A 15,991-nucleotide genomic window follows, 5' to 3' on the forward strand; every position below is an offset into this window, starting at 1 on the left:
TTTTTAATTTATTATGGTTAATCTTTCTCCTGCTCCCTTATTTAGGTTTTCTAAAATTCTAGTACTCTGTGTTGTGAGTCAGTCTTTTTAATATGAAAACAGTGGATTTCCAAGACTGTGCCCCTGCCTCCTACCTCCAACTGCCCCAGTCACCTTCAACGGACGCACCATTCACACGGCACACATTTGAAAACACCTTTTCTCAAAAAGTATTTTGGCATTGCTTCAAATTTGTTATTTCTGACCAAATAAACGCGCTGAGAATAACCCACCAGACATCACCCTGACCCCCACATTCTAGCCTCCTCTGCATCAGGTTTTCCTTACCTGTGTGCTAGTAACTGGAATTGTCACTTTAGGAAGATGACTCCCACCCTAAATAGGTGCCAACGTTTGAGGGGTGGTATGGAGAAGGGGTTGAGAACACAGATGCTGGGGATAGTCATCGTAGGTGCCACCACTTACTAGCTGTGAGATGAGAAGTTGACTGGCCTATAAAATGAGGCTAACAGCGTTACAGTGAGGATAGGACAATGCCTGCAAAAAGTGTGTAACTCAGAGCAATCCCTTAATAAATGGTAATTATTCATTATTGTCCCCCCAGTATTGTTGCTTCTGGAGGGTATGTCGTACACCTGTCAAATATTCAGGGTCCTGAAGCAAGTACCCCACTCACTCCTGCTTTCCATAGTCACTGGCTAGAGCCCAGAGTTCCTAGAGTAATAGTCCTGTCCCAGGAAGATCACTTCATTGGGGTGCAAAAGAGTATGTTGTTGCAGTGGTGGTGGCTGATTTCAGGACAAATTTAGAAGTCTTGAAATGACATAAAGTAAAAACAAGTACCAGAATTGCAAAGTTAACATTTTTATTGAACTGAAATTGGTGTAGAACAAGGGCCACAGCTGCTGAACTTGGTAACAACTGAAAAGTCCCTGTGACATTTTGCCTTCAAGAGTCCTGACATGGTTTGGGTAAACGACTGAGAAACAGTGGAAATATATCACTATATATTTTAACACTTCAAAATATTTTGAAATGAGCCTCACAGTCTTGCTCAGTTTTCAGGTTACAAAGAACATTATAACATCTTCTGTTGCCTTCATTTAGTAGTGTCAGATAATATCCTTTCCCAAAATGCTCTTCTCGAATTGCTGGCTGTATCTCCCCACCCTGGTCTGGTACACACAAGAAAAGGATTTAGTAACACTTAGGCAAGTAATAAACCGTAAAAACTTCAAAAGTAGTAAAGGCATTACTAAGCATACGTGACTCAACACTCACGCTGCTGGAAAGACAACGAAATGGCTAGTTTCAGCCAAGTTCCAGAAGCAGAAGATGCCACTAGTGGAAAGGGATGAGGCAACCAAGGAGAGTGGGAACTGATGGGCCCTGTGTGTCTAGACCTCATCTCACCATCTGGCTTCTAACGTGCAAGTACGCATTGCTTTACATCAGAAGGTGAGATACTTTAAGGGCAAAGAAAGATCCTATAAAGGTTAAAAGGTCAATCAAGAGATGAAGGAAAATTAATACTGAATTTTTATAATCAATGTATGGAGCAATATATATAAACTGATCACACCAATTACTTTTGTGAGAGCAAGCATTAAACATCTGTCACTACTTAAGAGTTGATAACTACCCCTCTAAGGTATTCTAAGGGAAATAAATAAGCAACAAGACAGGAAATGAAATCACATCAAAACAAAACACATCTAGTTAATGTTCTTTTGGTTTGTTTTTAAATCAGCTGCTCATTTAACCTGGAGTTAAATGATGGTACTAGTAAAGATCTTCAAGAATGCTTTGAATTATTTTAGTGAAATATGATAAAAAAAACCAACACAACTCATTCATCTTAACAATAGTTTTACACTTACTATTTCTCGCTCACTCACTCTCAAAAAACACCAAAACAAACAACAAAATCCCAAAACAAACACAAACAGTTCTCCAACCAGAGTAACTAAGTGGCCACCCATTCCTGCAGCAATCATTTCAGAGAATCTAAAAATCTTGCAGCAGAAGATGAAGAAGAATGATTATAAATATTTTAATAGGCTCATGCCCATCTTCAAAAAGGGATGCAGCTTTGGGTAACAGATTCAGAGATTTTATCTCTCAAATTTGCAAAGGATAGTTTGTAAAGTTCTGCCCAAACTATGTAACAAACATCAAAATTAAGGCTTCTAAAGGTAGGTGGTCAAGCATACAGCTGTGTGATGCTGGATTTTCATAAAGCATCTCCAGCTTCCATTATTCCCCAATTTGTAAATCAGAAGATGTGCTGATGTAGGTGGGTAGGAGCTCCAAAGACTTAACAACCAACTGGAAGGCTTGCTTGTAAAAAAGTTCTGAAATAAGAGTCGGCAGTGGAACAATTTGAGAGGATGCCTCACATCCTATAGTGGGGACAGTGATTGCACCTGCTGGATGGGGATGAGGTGAAAAAAAAATCAAAACCGGTAGTTGCAGTTCATCTTAAGACTTAGTGATATAGAGACCTTAAGTTTTAGTGCTACATCCAAGTCACTGATTCTTATGTTTTAGCTTGCCAATATCACCTAGTGGATATTCATGAAAAAGCAGAGACATGGGACTATCCCCAGAGATTCGAATTCGAGTGATTCGAGTGTTCCAAGCACCATGCTTCTGAGAAACAGTGCTCGCAGTAAACAGCAACACAATCTGTGATTAGAAGGCCAAGAGGTCCAAGAAGTGACACCATTGAGATCATTGTGGAGAGATCCCTTAGGAGACTCCACTAGAAGAGAGCGAGGACCAAATCTACCCCAAATTAAATTAAATTTTCTTTTCTTTTTTCTTAAACTGAAGGCTTGAAATTAACATTTAATAATGATTGTACCAATTTTGAGGTAAAAGGAAGAGCACCAGGGATCTCTAATGTTGAAAGAAATCAAATTCCTATTCTACAAAGACATCAAATTTCTGCAGTAATGTTAAAAAGCTATAGTCACAGGGTGTGTACAGTTTGTATATTCTTGTATCCTTTACTATAGTATCTATTCTTTCCAGTTAATGTTTGAGAAGAACTCCCAAGAGAAGAGTTCATCTATACGCTCTTTCCGGTTTTCCAGATACCAACCTTTTCTGGTTTACAGTGATACACAACAAAGTTATTATTTTTTTTGGATGCTGGAGACAAACATCTTTATTAAAGATACTACCAAAATTTTGGCAAACATTTCAAAACAGATTTGTAAACATAATGCTTCCCTTTCAACTGGCAGCACTTTGAAAAGACAATACGATAAGACAACACAACTTGAATCAACATTAGTTCAAAATCCTTGTATTTTTGACCATATAACTTATGTTCCCACATGATAAAACAAGTGATAGTTTAAATCAACGTCAACAGATAAACTCCATGAAATGAAAAGTTTGTGCTGTTTGATGAATCACAGTATGTTATGTTTAAATATATCCGCTCTTTTTTTTTTATATTCCTGGCAACCAGGATGAGAAAAAAAAAAAATCTTTAAATATACATTTCATGTAGGTAATAGCTTCTTTGCATATCTCTCTTCAAAAATACTTTATAGCAGTATATAAATAGGTTACCTACACATTAAATTTTATATTTTGCCCCAAAACTATAGATCTGTTTCATTTTCATTACATATCAATTTTGCCCAACATTAATAAAGCTGACAAACTGTTGAAATGGAAATGCTTTTGTCTTCCACAATAGAAGTAGCAATTTGACAGGAAAAAACAAAACAAAACAAACCTACAGTAACACTCGTCAGTTGTTTAACCTGAGCGTTTGGCCTACTGAGAGTAGCAGCTTTTTTTCCTTCATGCACGCTCACATCCATACCACCTCTGCATACACACAGGTCGAGCACACTCTTTCAGACGCTGGTAGGCCACAGTGTGCTTCCCACTACTCTAATCAAGTGGGAGGCAGTGCAGCTAATGATTAACCACACTATGTACACAACTAGCAAACACCTTAAGGCAACCATTGCAATGGGGGTTAACTTGCAGGGCGGATTTACTGTTCGAGATTAAGTCAGACTAGGTAGACGTATGTGCATGTGTGTCCACACACATATACAAACTCACATATCTATTTCTTAACCCTCCAAAACAATGTTTAAATTTTTTTTTGTGTGTTTTGTGCAAATTTCTAAATATTCTACCATTTAAGGCAAAGAGTTCGCATTAAGAATGGTCAGAAAATAGGCTTATGTTTATCCAAAAGCATTTCACCTTGCACATCACTTTTTTTTTAAATGCACATAACTTTAAAGTGTGGACACTGGATCCCAAATATCTAAAAAAAATCATTTCTAACGACAAACACGAGTTCTTAAGGAAAAAAAATTGAAGTATAGACACTGGATCCCCAATATCTAAGAAGAAATGATTTCTATTGACAAACACAAGTCTTGAGGAGGGGGAAAAAAGAACCAGAAAAAGCAGCTTCAAAATGCAGGGAAGCAAAGTAAAATGGGGGAAAAAAAAGTAACTCAAGTGTACTAATACTGAAACTTTTAACAGGCAAAGTTTCATTTTTTAGAATCTTCGAGCAACTTATTTGGAATTTCAAATAAATAAGTGTAAGTTTATTCACATCTTCTGGTCCAAGCAGAGCTCTACTGCCAAGACTCTGCTTGCTGTTGGTCAAATTCACCTATTAGTCTTTTGATGTGAGCCAGCTTGTTATGAAGATACTCGCATCTGTATTTTTCTTCATGGTAATTGGGACTCGACTGTGGACAAAAAGAACAATGAAGAATTAGGTTGTAGAGTTTAAAATACTTCTCAACTACAGGTCTGAAACCAACAGTGGGGATACCTACCTGCTTGATCTTCTTATATTCTTGTAAGACTTCTTCATGAACATTCTACAAAATTAAAAATTAGAAATCAGAAAAGAAGTTTTATTTTTTGGCAATATGAACGAAGAACTAACCACACATTCAGTCATGGAGTGGAAACTATTACTGGTGTGAATGTGAATTGGTATAATCTTTAGGGAAGGCAGTTTGGTGACTGCTATCAAAAATACCAAAGGCAAAGCTGACTCAGCACTTAATGTTTTTCTTTCAGACTAACATGTCCAAGTGAAATGATATTCCTACAAGGTAACTTGCTACAGTTTTGCTTATAAAGTAAAACACAACTAAATGTTCATTCATCCAAACAAAGGGATACCTAAAGGTCATTGGGGGGAGGGGTGCTTATCTACAGATATGAAAAAATTTTCTAAGATGCATTATATTGTTCAGTGAAAAAAGCTTATATAGAATGAGTTACACAATTTGACATCATTTGTTTAAAAAGGGGGAAATACCATACTAGTCTAAGAATTTCATTACACCTTGGATCATATTTTTCATTTTAATAAAACCAGTAATAATATATCATAATTTAATGTTCTGTAACACAGACAATGGTCCATTTTATAACTGATGACATTATTTTTCTATATTTATTTATATAATTTTACATCATTGTTCATTTTTGTACAGTATTTGCTTTCTCCTCAGGTGTAGTCCCCATAGAAGTCCACCACCAATTCACCCATGCACCATCACCACAGTCCTTTGTGCTCTTCCCTTGTGTTTTGATCTCTCCCCTTATAAATCATAATGTCTCTGATTTATAGTTGCCTGTTAATTTTGGTTTTTTATTTGTTATTTTTTTTCCCTGATCCCTCATTTCGTTCCCCTCATTCCTCTTATAAGTGAAACCATCTGATATTTTTCTTATTCCTTCTGGCTTATTTCACTGAATATAATTTCTTCTAGCTCCATCCATGCTGCTGCGAATGGCATGAATTTATCTTTTTTGATTGCTGAATAGCATACCACATCTCCTTGATACAGTCACTGATAACATTTTAGATTAAATTAAACGTTGCACATATGTGATTTTGCTAGTATACATAGATCTTGTATCATAGGCACACACCCAGACCTCTCAATACACTGGAAACCAGTACTGTTGTCTCTGGGGAGGGTATCAGCAAAAAATAGCTAATTCTTATGTGACTTATAACCTGGGGTACTATAGACCTAAACATTTTCCAAATGTGTGCATTTATTTTGCATAACTCTATGATCACCTCATTTTATGGTTGGGCATTCTGAGCCAAGTTAAGTAACTTGCCCAAGGTCACATAAGTATAGATAGAGCTGGGAGTCAAATCCAGGCAGTCTGGCTCTAGAGCCTGCTCCTAAGCACTAAGCAATCCTTGGGATTACATTTCAGGTGTAAGTATAATAATGGTACACCAGTAAACAGAAAAAAAAAAAAAAAACAACACAAAACAACAAACCCACACCCAAATCACCAATCTCTTGCACCCTAAGCACCAGCTCCTCTGGCAAAGTCTTCTACAAGCAGCTTGTTAAAAAGATGGAACTCCCACTAATAGAAAACACAGGGCATCTCTAGGGCATACTCTCAGGCTATTTTTCCTGTTGTGGGAAAACCCATCCACTCCTGTATGTAGTTTCCTTTAATAATGACTGTTGTGGGCCAGGATGGAAGGGCCATCTATGGCTGTAAAGTTTGAAAAAATGATACAACCTACATAAAGGTAGGAAACATTCAATTTATATCAATCCTTTTGCTAAGAACTTTTAAGAACAGAGAGAAGACAGGTATGGTCTCTACTGTTCTTTGATGCTGTGGTAATATTGCTACTTACAGTAGGAAAGTGAAAACAGATTAATACTTGTTAACGGTCAATTTCTGGAACAGCTGGAAGCATTAAGCTTTTCTTCACTTAACCCCCAAAACTCTGTGGTACTTAAGCCCACTTTCTAATAAAGACAGTCTATATCTTCCCTATTCTATGTCTGATTGAAGTTTCAAAAAAAATATTTTTTACATTTATTTGGAATAGTTTCTGGGAATGGGACCAGGTCTAGGAGCAGTAATCCGAGTTGACAATGTAATCAAATATTTAGATGAATCCCAAATCCAAATTTTTCCTCTTTAGCTGTGTTTTTTTTCCTTAATGTACTATAGACATTATAGTAAATACATATGTATGTATTAATTACATTTATACAAATCATGTTAAATAAAAAATGTACTTTTCCCTACTGGCTGATATACACGTTCGTTGTGTTTACTTATTTTAAGGACTACTTCAAACATTTGGTTGCTTAGTCAATTTTAAATGAAGACCAAAAGCTGCAGAGACTGGTCTGTCAGGAGACTTGCTATGGAGTCTAGGGACAGGTAGGCAGCGAAAAAGAGAAGGAAAATATGAAAGTCAGTTCATGAAGGGCACTTTTTTACCTGATACTCTTTTGAACCTGGAGAAAGGCGCTTTCGTTGAGCATCCAGTTTGATAAATCTTCTAGCAACAGTCTCCATCCTGGCATGCAAGGCCCTGTACTCATCATACTCAGCATTGAAGTCATCCTTGTAATTCTGGCGTTGCTCATAGGAGACAATAGCAATATATTTTCTAATAAGGAATGAAAAATAGTGTCAGAGTAAACATTAGATACTCTGAATTTTAAACCAAATACTTGTAAACTCTACCCACCCATGTTCCCCTAGATTGAATGCCACTCTGCCACTGTCTGCTGCCATGTCACTCCTTCAAAGACCTTCCAGGAGAAGTTGTCTCACAGGAGAGCTGAAGAGCTTCACTAAAGGTGTATACACATGAAAAAAAGGTGGTGGCATAGAACTAACGTGCAAATATGGAAAAAGAAAACAACACATTTTTGTGGCTTCCTAGACCTTTCTGTCTGCAAAAGAATTCATCACCACACAGCAACAGAAGCAACCCCATATGTTACTAGTCAGGAAGGCAGAAGGGCTGCATGGGTAACATGACACCAGGACAATGTCACATGGCATTAACATTAAGCACTGAGGTCAAAGCTCTCTCCAGACCTGCTGCTTTGTGAGAGGGAGTCTATGTTAGGCCTTTCCCACCTGCGGCCAGCAAGGTGGCTCACTCAGGCCTGTTCCCTCTATCACTGTCCTCATGTTTCTACTAGCAAGCAGAAAAGCGGACTTGTTTATCTTATATAAAAATGAGAGACTGGGGGATAAGAAAAAGCTGTATTTCTCTTTATCTTTTCTAACACTTTAAGTGTCACACAATGTGTAATCAAAAGCCAGTGGCACACTAGTAATCAAACTTTCTTTTCTTTAAAAAATCATGCCACAAAATCTGTTTTACTTTGGGTGTGAACATCGTTCAGGACCTGGAGACTGAAGATTACTTTTCCAGTGTGTCAATTTAGTGTGTAGTAAATTAAAAAGGCATTTTAATATTAAACAAAGTCAGTATTTATTTGTGGATTTGGGGAACTGCAATCATCTCATGGTCTGGCCTGCTCTTTGCACTTGGTGCTCCTGCTGGAGAATCCACAATTCCCTTGATTTTTGGAGATAAAAAATGAGATTTCAAAGCAATTTTAGGCAGGTGGCAGGGGACATAGCATGCCCCCAGGAGGGGTACACATGTATTCTTTACTGTGGGAAAACCTTAGCGTCCAGGCCTCTCCAAAATGATATGAGATAATCTTACTGGTTTTATTTAAAACACAATAGATAGCACAGATGCCTGGAGTTGGAAAGTGAAAAAAATGATGCTGCAAGCAACCTTAATGTCCTCATTAATATTTTTATTCATGCTGAGTGAGTTAGAGAGTGTGAAGGTTTAATTTTCTAAGTGCAATTGAGACTGTTAATAGTACACTGATTTTAAGTGGCCCTGCTGGTGTTTTTGCTGTAGAAGCACATGGCAGGCCAAAGCAGTGAAGCAGTCCTCTCAGGACACCAGCTGCCCTGACTGCACCCCCAAGAGGGCCCAGAGTGAGGAAGAGATTTTGAAGATAGGTGTACAAAATGGTTAAACCAATATGAAACTCAGGCTCAATTTGTTATATAAAGCCCTTATCTTGCTTTCTCAAAAAATCACACCCTCAGTATTTTATTTAGTAATTTCCTTAGGAAAAAAATACGAAGCTGGCCAACAGCAGTGGTGCTATTATAGATTATTTAGTTATATTGGCATTTTAACCAAAAACATTTCACTGTTTTTAACAAAAATCATTCTAGATCTATAGTTGGCTCTTAATGCAGAGATGAAATAAAATTTTAAACAGTTTGAGTAATTCATAAACACAACAGAAGTATTATTATTATATTAAAAATTAGGAATGTTGTGGTTAAGAATGAATTATTCAGAGGCTGATCATTAAGGTTTTAGAGTAAGGCCTTTTAGTTTTCCTGTGAAGTAACCCAAGTTGAATTGAAGTCCACAATTTTGGTGATTTTTCTTTATCTTTCTCACCATTTTTAGCAAATTCATTGTATTTATATAAGATTTAGTTTTGGTTACTCTGTTTTTACTTAAATTAAGCAAACAATTACATAATTATTTTTAAAAAGCTAGAAACACAGCAAACCTACAGATATGCACTGAGACAAAATCAGCAATCATTCATAGACCAGCAAGTTAAAAAAAAGTTCTAAAAATTTAGAATTAACTGATTAAGTCCACAGAACACAGCAATGCTGACTCCATGGAGAAAAGGTTAGAATTATTTTTCAGTCACCCCATATGATTTTGTTATAGAGAATAAGTATACATCCCTATTAGAAAAAAGAGAACGTTCTGTTACAAGACGAGCACATGTCACCATAGTGATTTGAGATGGCTATCTTTCACAAGGCTGTTAAGCAGTGAGTTTGCAGTGGGAGAGGTGACATGCTCTCCCATCTATGAATGGAATCAGGCTATCTCCCAAATGACACTCCCTGGGCCAATTCAGTAGTGACTGCTTTTCAAAACTCCTTGCCCCGAACTCTAAAATCATACACTACCTCAGATGAGAGAGTATTTAGAAAGGTTTCTTTCATTCCTTTTAGTTAAGAGATGATAACCAGCATCATGGTTTCATGCTGCATCATTCCCCAATAAGTATAACTTTTACACGTATTGACTACTGTGTCAAGCAAAAGCAACACATTTTTAGTGTGAAATGTTCTCTACTTTGGAAATGAGCATTTCAAGGACATGGCAGCTAAACAACATAGTTTAACCTTGTCTATCACGAGAAGCTTGTCTAGCCAAATTCCATTTTTCATTCTATATTCAAGCTATTCGGCACATTTCCTAATTTTCAAAGCTGTCTTTTGTCAGTTGTTTGCTCTTTCACTCTCCATTTTTCCAGGCACTTGCAACTTAATTATTTTCTTCTTATAGAAGGCTCTGAGACCATAAAAGCTAGAATTATGTGTCCAAGTTATAATTTCTGTGATAACCAGTTACAAAAATGTTCCCAGCTCAGCCTTTAGCAACTTGTTGTCATAACAAGAAAAACATCATAATCAGTGCTAAAGTGATATGATAACATTTTACTAATCTCTCCTCTTAAAATTAATTTGATGGCCGAGTTTTATTTAAATACAAACCAACCTATCTCTACTCTGTATTGACTGCAGATGTAGAAGCACTCTATCAGTTATAAACTGCCCCTTTTGAAGGGGCCCATGTGAAATGACTGTGCACTGACAGACTGACAGCTTTGAGGAATCAGATCCCTGAAGTCTTCTCTAATCAAATGCTTGGCTTGGCCCTGGAACAAAGAACAGGCTTCTCTTTTAAAGGCCAATGAGCAGAGCTCAGCGCAGGGGGAGGCAAAACCTGCTCAAGCAGACAAGGGTGGATTTGGGATAAGCAGGCTTAATGGCAGCCTTTTAATTGCAGGGGTGGCTCCAGGACTCTATTTCTGGAACTTCTTACTTTTCTGATTTGCAAATTACGGGAAAAGAATTTGCAAACTTCTAAAATTAAACAGTTGTCTCCCATTGGCATCTGAACTTACATCAAATAATCTGGGAGTTCGATTGTTGAAGAAGGCTCCGTAGAGGCAGTGCAACCCTCTTTAACTCCTACAAAGAAAAAAAAAAAAAAAAAAATCAAGTGTTCACCAAACAGTATGGTTGTTAAATGCCTATAATTCTAAAATAGATCAGAAACATCTGGAACACTTTTCCTCAAATTCTATTCTTCCATTTCAATAAGCAACAGTGAGCAAGGAATACAATTGAACACAAACAATAGAGGCCCTATGATCAGCGCCAGCAGAACCACGCCAGGCATTGAAAGCACCCTGGCTACAGCAGTGTCTGCACAATAAAGGAATTCCGTCTTAACCCAAGGTCAGTCTTCTTTTCTTTCAGCAACAGTTGTGGCATCTGCCCAGCAATTCAAAGATTGTGGTGGCAGATGCGGTCAGACAATGGGAGATACAAATTTTACATCAACATCTACTTTTCATAGGATGCAAGCAAGGCAGATGAGACAACCGAGTCAGGTAGCAGACTGCTTCGGTCATTATATTTTCACTGAGATCTTTTTGTATGTAGACAGTGGAACTGGATAAGAACTTTTCCCATCAGTTTAAAATAATTTACAGCCAAGTTATTATTGAACACCAACTTACACTCCTCTAATTTCTAACCCTCATAATACTATACAGATTTGCTTTTAAAGGGAAAAAATAAAGTGGTACTCATGGAAGGCTATGCTGTGAAAATGAGTAAAATTCCTCAGTATTCCATTTGTTTGAATGGATCATTTCCAGAGAGTATATTTAGACTTTATTATAGCAGGTTTGTTTGTTGTTTTTTTTTTTTTTAACATTCCAAGTAGAATTAAACTAATAACTCAAACCCTAACCCTATCTGCTGGTAAAACAAACATACATGTTCAACACAAAACAAAAGTGAATATTGGATAATGTCTTGGGTTATATATTTTAAAGGACAAAACATACTAAGAAAATTGAGCAGTCTGTGGCTTATTGTTCATGTAGATGTATCTCTCTCTCTCCCTCTCCTTAATTGAGGCTTGTGTAAAAGAGCTTCTTTCCACAATAGCCTGAGTCTACAGTAAAAGGCATCATATGCATGTCACTTGGCTTCCCCTTTGTCTGTGGATACCAGGTAAGTTCCAATAGATGTTGCAGGAGACATGGGTCTGGATCTATCCTTTGTGATCATCTCAATTGGCTTTGAAAGGCACTATATCCTCAATAGCAAATTCAAAGAGACTAGATCTGCTTCTCAAGGTGTCTAACTCTGAGAACATTCAAACACTGTGGCGGGTCTCCACATACCAGAAATCAGTCCTCCCAGTGCTCACCTCTGACTCAAGATCATTATCAGAAATGGGATATACCCAGGAACCTCACTTACTAACTCTGAGTGTGGGGTATAATCACCTCACACTTTTTCCTGACATGGCAAATTAAAACATGAAGCTAGTGTTTGAGGAAAAAGCTTATACCTATCTTTTGGGCCACTATATATAGTTCTACACTGATTTAACCATTTCAACAGATATGCTCTAATATGCAATATACTCAATCCAGGTCAACGGTATGACATCAAACTATTATAATCAAAGCTTCTTTCATATAGCAAGATGGTTAGTTAAATCTAAGGTTACACACTCTCCGTGTTATGGATTGCAAAAAGTTGAGTCATTTTAAATAGAGCTAGGGCAGTCCTATTAGAGGAATTCTATATGGACTGGGCTAAACCACCAAAACATTCCAAGCCAGCAAGAACAAGAAAATCCTGTTTGAAAGGACAGATAAAAATGATAAAAGTGGGGCCTCCCTGGTGGCACAGGCGGTTGAGTGCAGCGCTGTGAAGCTGTCCACAGCCTCTGCAGTGATGGTTTGATCCCCGCAGGCTGTGGAGATACCCACATGGCGAGCAGACCTCTCCTATCTCGCCCGCTACTCCCCTCAGCAGTATTTCAGTCAGTCTGCCTGTTCTGTTCCCTGCTCTGTCTCTGGTGAATCCTCTCACCCTCCCGCACATCTGGCCTGTACCCCAGTTCTTGTATAAATAAAAAAAAAATTTTTTTTAAAAAAATGATAAAAGTGAACTTTTACCTACTTTTACTCTGTGACCCCTCCACCTGGCCACTTTTACCTTGTGACTCCTTCATCTCAGCATTACCTCATCTTCTGTTACTACATCTTTTTCCTCTATTAAAAAAAAAAATCCTGACTTTTAGTCCTCTTTGAACATGTTTTAGGTTTCTACCTAAATCTGTGTACACCAAATTACAGTTCTCTACTATTCCCAACCAAACGCACTTTGGCTGACCAACTAACCTTTATGTTCCCACATTACAGGTTAACAGGGCAAAATACAGAAAGAAAATACTCTTTAACTCCATTCATTAGAGTAACTTGTCTAAAGTTATATTTCTCTGGGGGATTTTGCCTTAGTTGTGCTGGGATTTAAGTTGGCAGCAATACTAAATGACGGACTTATGTGTGCTGGCACATAAAACTTAGGTTTTAGAGAATTTTTTTTTAATAAGGAAAATCTAATTTTGTCATTAGGCTTTTGAAGATCACTACACTTCAGGTAAGCAATCTTTTTACTAATTGGCTTTTCTTTAAAAGTAAAACATTATTTTAAGTGTCACTGACTATATTATTTGGCTTCTAAAGCTTCCAATATTTTGAAATGGTCAATTTTACTAACACTAATTAACATTATTTTACTAAAACAGGGTTCTCAAAATTGAAAAAAAAATTCTTAAGATCTATTAAGCTGAGAGGCAACAGTTTTGAAAAGACAAGATGATGTTATAGATCTGCAAATGTAATTTTACTTTGCCTGTTCTATGAAGAACTTGACATTTCTCCTGTGCTAATATTAATTAAAGCAGGGGTGATCCTGTTTTCTCTGGCAAAGAAGGAAATGAATATTTTTATTGCTTTTGTGTGTCTGGTTTAAGAATCAGTTCAAGAATGGCCTATCAGGTCATGTTAAGGTTGCACCGTACCATGAGAATTATGAGAAAAAGCAACAAGTCCACCTTTTCTGAGGGGGTTTCTTAAAGGATGACAGAGTCATTGTCAAATGTCACCACCATCTTACTAACAAAGAAACCATATTTAATAGTTGGCTATTTAGAGACTGAAGTGACTGCTGTAAAATGCAAGAAAAAATCTGCTCAAAAGCATAACACTGACATTAATAACTAAATGGAAGGTCATGTGGTAAGCATTAGTAATTATAAACAGCATAGTCTTACACCCATGATAGCCTATTCTTCCCATTCATTTAACATGTGTAGCTGGGTTTTGATAAATGTGAAATACCTTCATTGGAATCAGGACTGGAGTTGTTCAGCTTGGCAATTTCCTCTTCTCTTTCAAGGTCCTCTTCCTTTTCCTCACTTGTCTCAACGTCATGTTTTTTTATTTGTTCCTTTTCCTTGTGTTTTTTAGACTTCTTTTTGGACTTTTTGTGAGACATTGACTGGTTTTCTTCCATAGGCTTTGGACACTTCAGTAGCACTGAACCAGGGGGTAAGGTTTCCAGAGAAGTCCTAGAGGTATATTTGTCTTGCTGGTCCTCATAGATACTACCATTTTGACTAAAACTGTCAACAGGTAGGTCTTGAGTCCCCCGGCCTTCTGGAGTGCTAGGGGAATTGGAGTTAGAATTTACAGTCTGAGGAGGATTGGAGACGGGCAGGTGGGTTGAAGGCAGCGGTGGAGGGGTGGGGATGGCAGCGGCTGCAGGGGGTGGTGGGAGGCCTGCAGCCGATTTTTCACTGGTGGTATTCAAATGACCGTTTAATGTTGGCGGCACTCTATTTGTCAGATGAGATATTCGAGCCTTTTTATTCATTAGAGGATCAATGAAATCTGAATCTAAGAGCCGTTTCTGGGAGGAAAGAACAAAAAAAATGAGCCAGCTTACACAAAAATTCAATACATGCATGGCTGATTACCACATGAACTGAGAAACTTTATTAATAAGTTTATCACCAGGGTTGTATTAACCTTTCTCCAAGTTTAAGCAGAAACAAATAATCCATAAATGCTCTTACGTACCAATGTGCTCCTGTTTGATTATACCAGCTGTCATTTATCATTTTACCTGTCTTAAGAGGGGAACACCCAATATCATTGGAGTAGTTTCTCTAAGTATCTCTACTGTTGTTGAAATGATAGTCCATTCCCCACCTCCTTAAATATAACTCTGCATTACTGAAGATGTCTTAAGACAGGGTCCATGTATCTATTGTAGAATTATAGCTTCCCAGATTTTAAAAATCATGCTAATAAAAAAAATATGCTAATATTTGCCTATTTCAGCAATAATAGTAGGTAAATTAAAAAGGGAATTCAGACAGTTGAAAAGCACAAAACATTACAATTTAATACTGTGGCTTATGCTTCAGCTTGAAAGAAAGTCAGTTAGTCACCCTATTAATTTGTTCTGTCTTCAACTCAGTACCATGATTTGGCAACCAGTATATAATCAGGTCAGAGCATTGGTAGCTTCACAGTAGTTGGCATTCCTAGTGAGGCTTCTATAGGAAGTGTACATGCAAGGACAGCACTGCTTTTATTTTGCTCCTCATCTGTTCCTCACAACAGGTCTAACATTTTCTGCCACTGGAATAGCCTTTTGCCCAGGGCGGGTGTTCTTACTGTTCTCCACTCATTTGTCCAATGTCCCCAGTCTTTGGAAAGAGGGTCCAGAGAGAAGAGCCCTCTGTCAGTAACACTGTAATGAGCGGTCTGTTCTACTACCACTCCCAAAGATGTAGGCACCTGAGAGTTCAAGGTTGGCAGTGTTTTCTGAGAACACAGTGGGGCTGAATTCTAATACTGTCCATAGTCTATCTCTCCACATCTTTTTTCCAGGATGGTCAAATCTCTTCGAGTCTGACTGAAATATTCTGACCAAGACCTAATTGAAAAGTACTTTTTAAAAAATGAATGAAAATGGCAGAAATATTTATTTGCTTATGGCAAAAATATTTTCTCTAAGGATATTTTTCTGTAACATGTTTCTGATAAAGTTAAGTATCTTCAATTGCGTATGGACTGGATACTGGATATGGGACTAGATAAGCAGATAATCTTACAACAAAATATAAACTTTAAATATGGAAAAGCAAGATAGACAATTTTGACAAGCA

At 37.4% G+C, this 15,991-nt stretch overlaps 1 protein-coding gene across 2 annotated transcripts in view; it reads right to left on the reverse strand.

The window, feature by feature from the left end:
- Nucleotides 1-3,150: 3,150 nt before the first annotated feature.
- ELL2 (elongation factor for RNA polymerase II 2) overlaps nt 3,151-15,991 on the reverse strand; it is a 67,193-nt gene continuing 54,352 nt past the window's right edge. Inside the window, exons 8-12 of one of the 2 annotated variants that reach the window (XM_037530652.1) lie at nt 14,154-14,724; nt 10,845-10,911; nt 7,288-7,459; nt 4,833-4,877; nt 3,151-4,742 (exon numbers count right to left, since the gene is read on the reverse strand). In XM_037530652.1, the coding sequence (XP_037386549.1) occupies nt 4,626-4,742; nt 4,833-4,877; nt 7,288-7,459; nt 10,845-10,911; nt 14,154-14,724 (972 nt within the window). In that variant the 3' untranslated portion in view covers nt 3,151-4,625. Of the gene's footprint in view, nt 4,743-4,832; nt 4,878-7,287; nt 7,460-10,844; nt 10,912-12,903; nt 13,023-14,153; nt 14,725-15,991 lie in introns of those variants that run through there. The other variant, XM_054687996.1, reaches the window with a different exon arrangement.

This window comes from Talpa occidentalis, unplaced genomic scaffold (genome assembly GCF_014898055.3).
Source record: "Talpa occidentalis isolate TD23 unplaced genomic scaffold, MPIMG_talOcc4v2.1 talOcc4.6, whole genome shotgun sequence".
Lineage (NCBI taxonomy): Eukaryota > Metazoa > Chordata > Mammalia > Eulipotyphla > Talpidae > Talpa > Talpa occidentalis.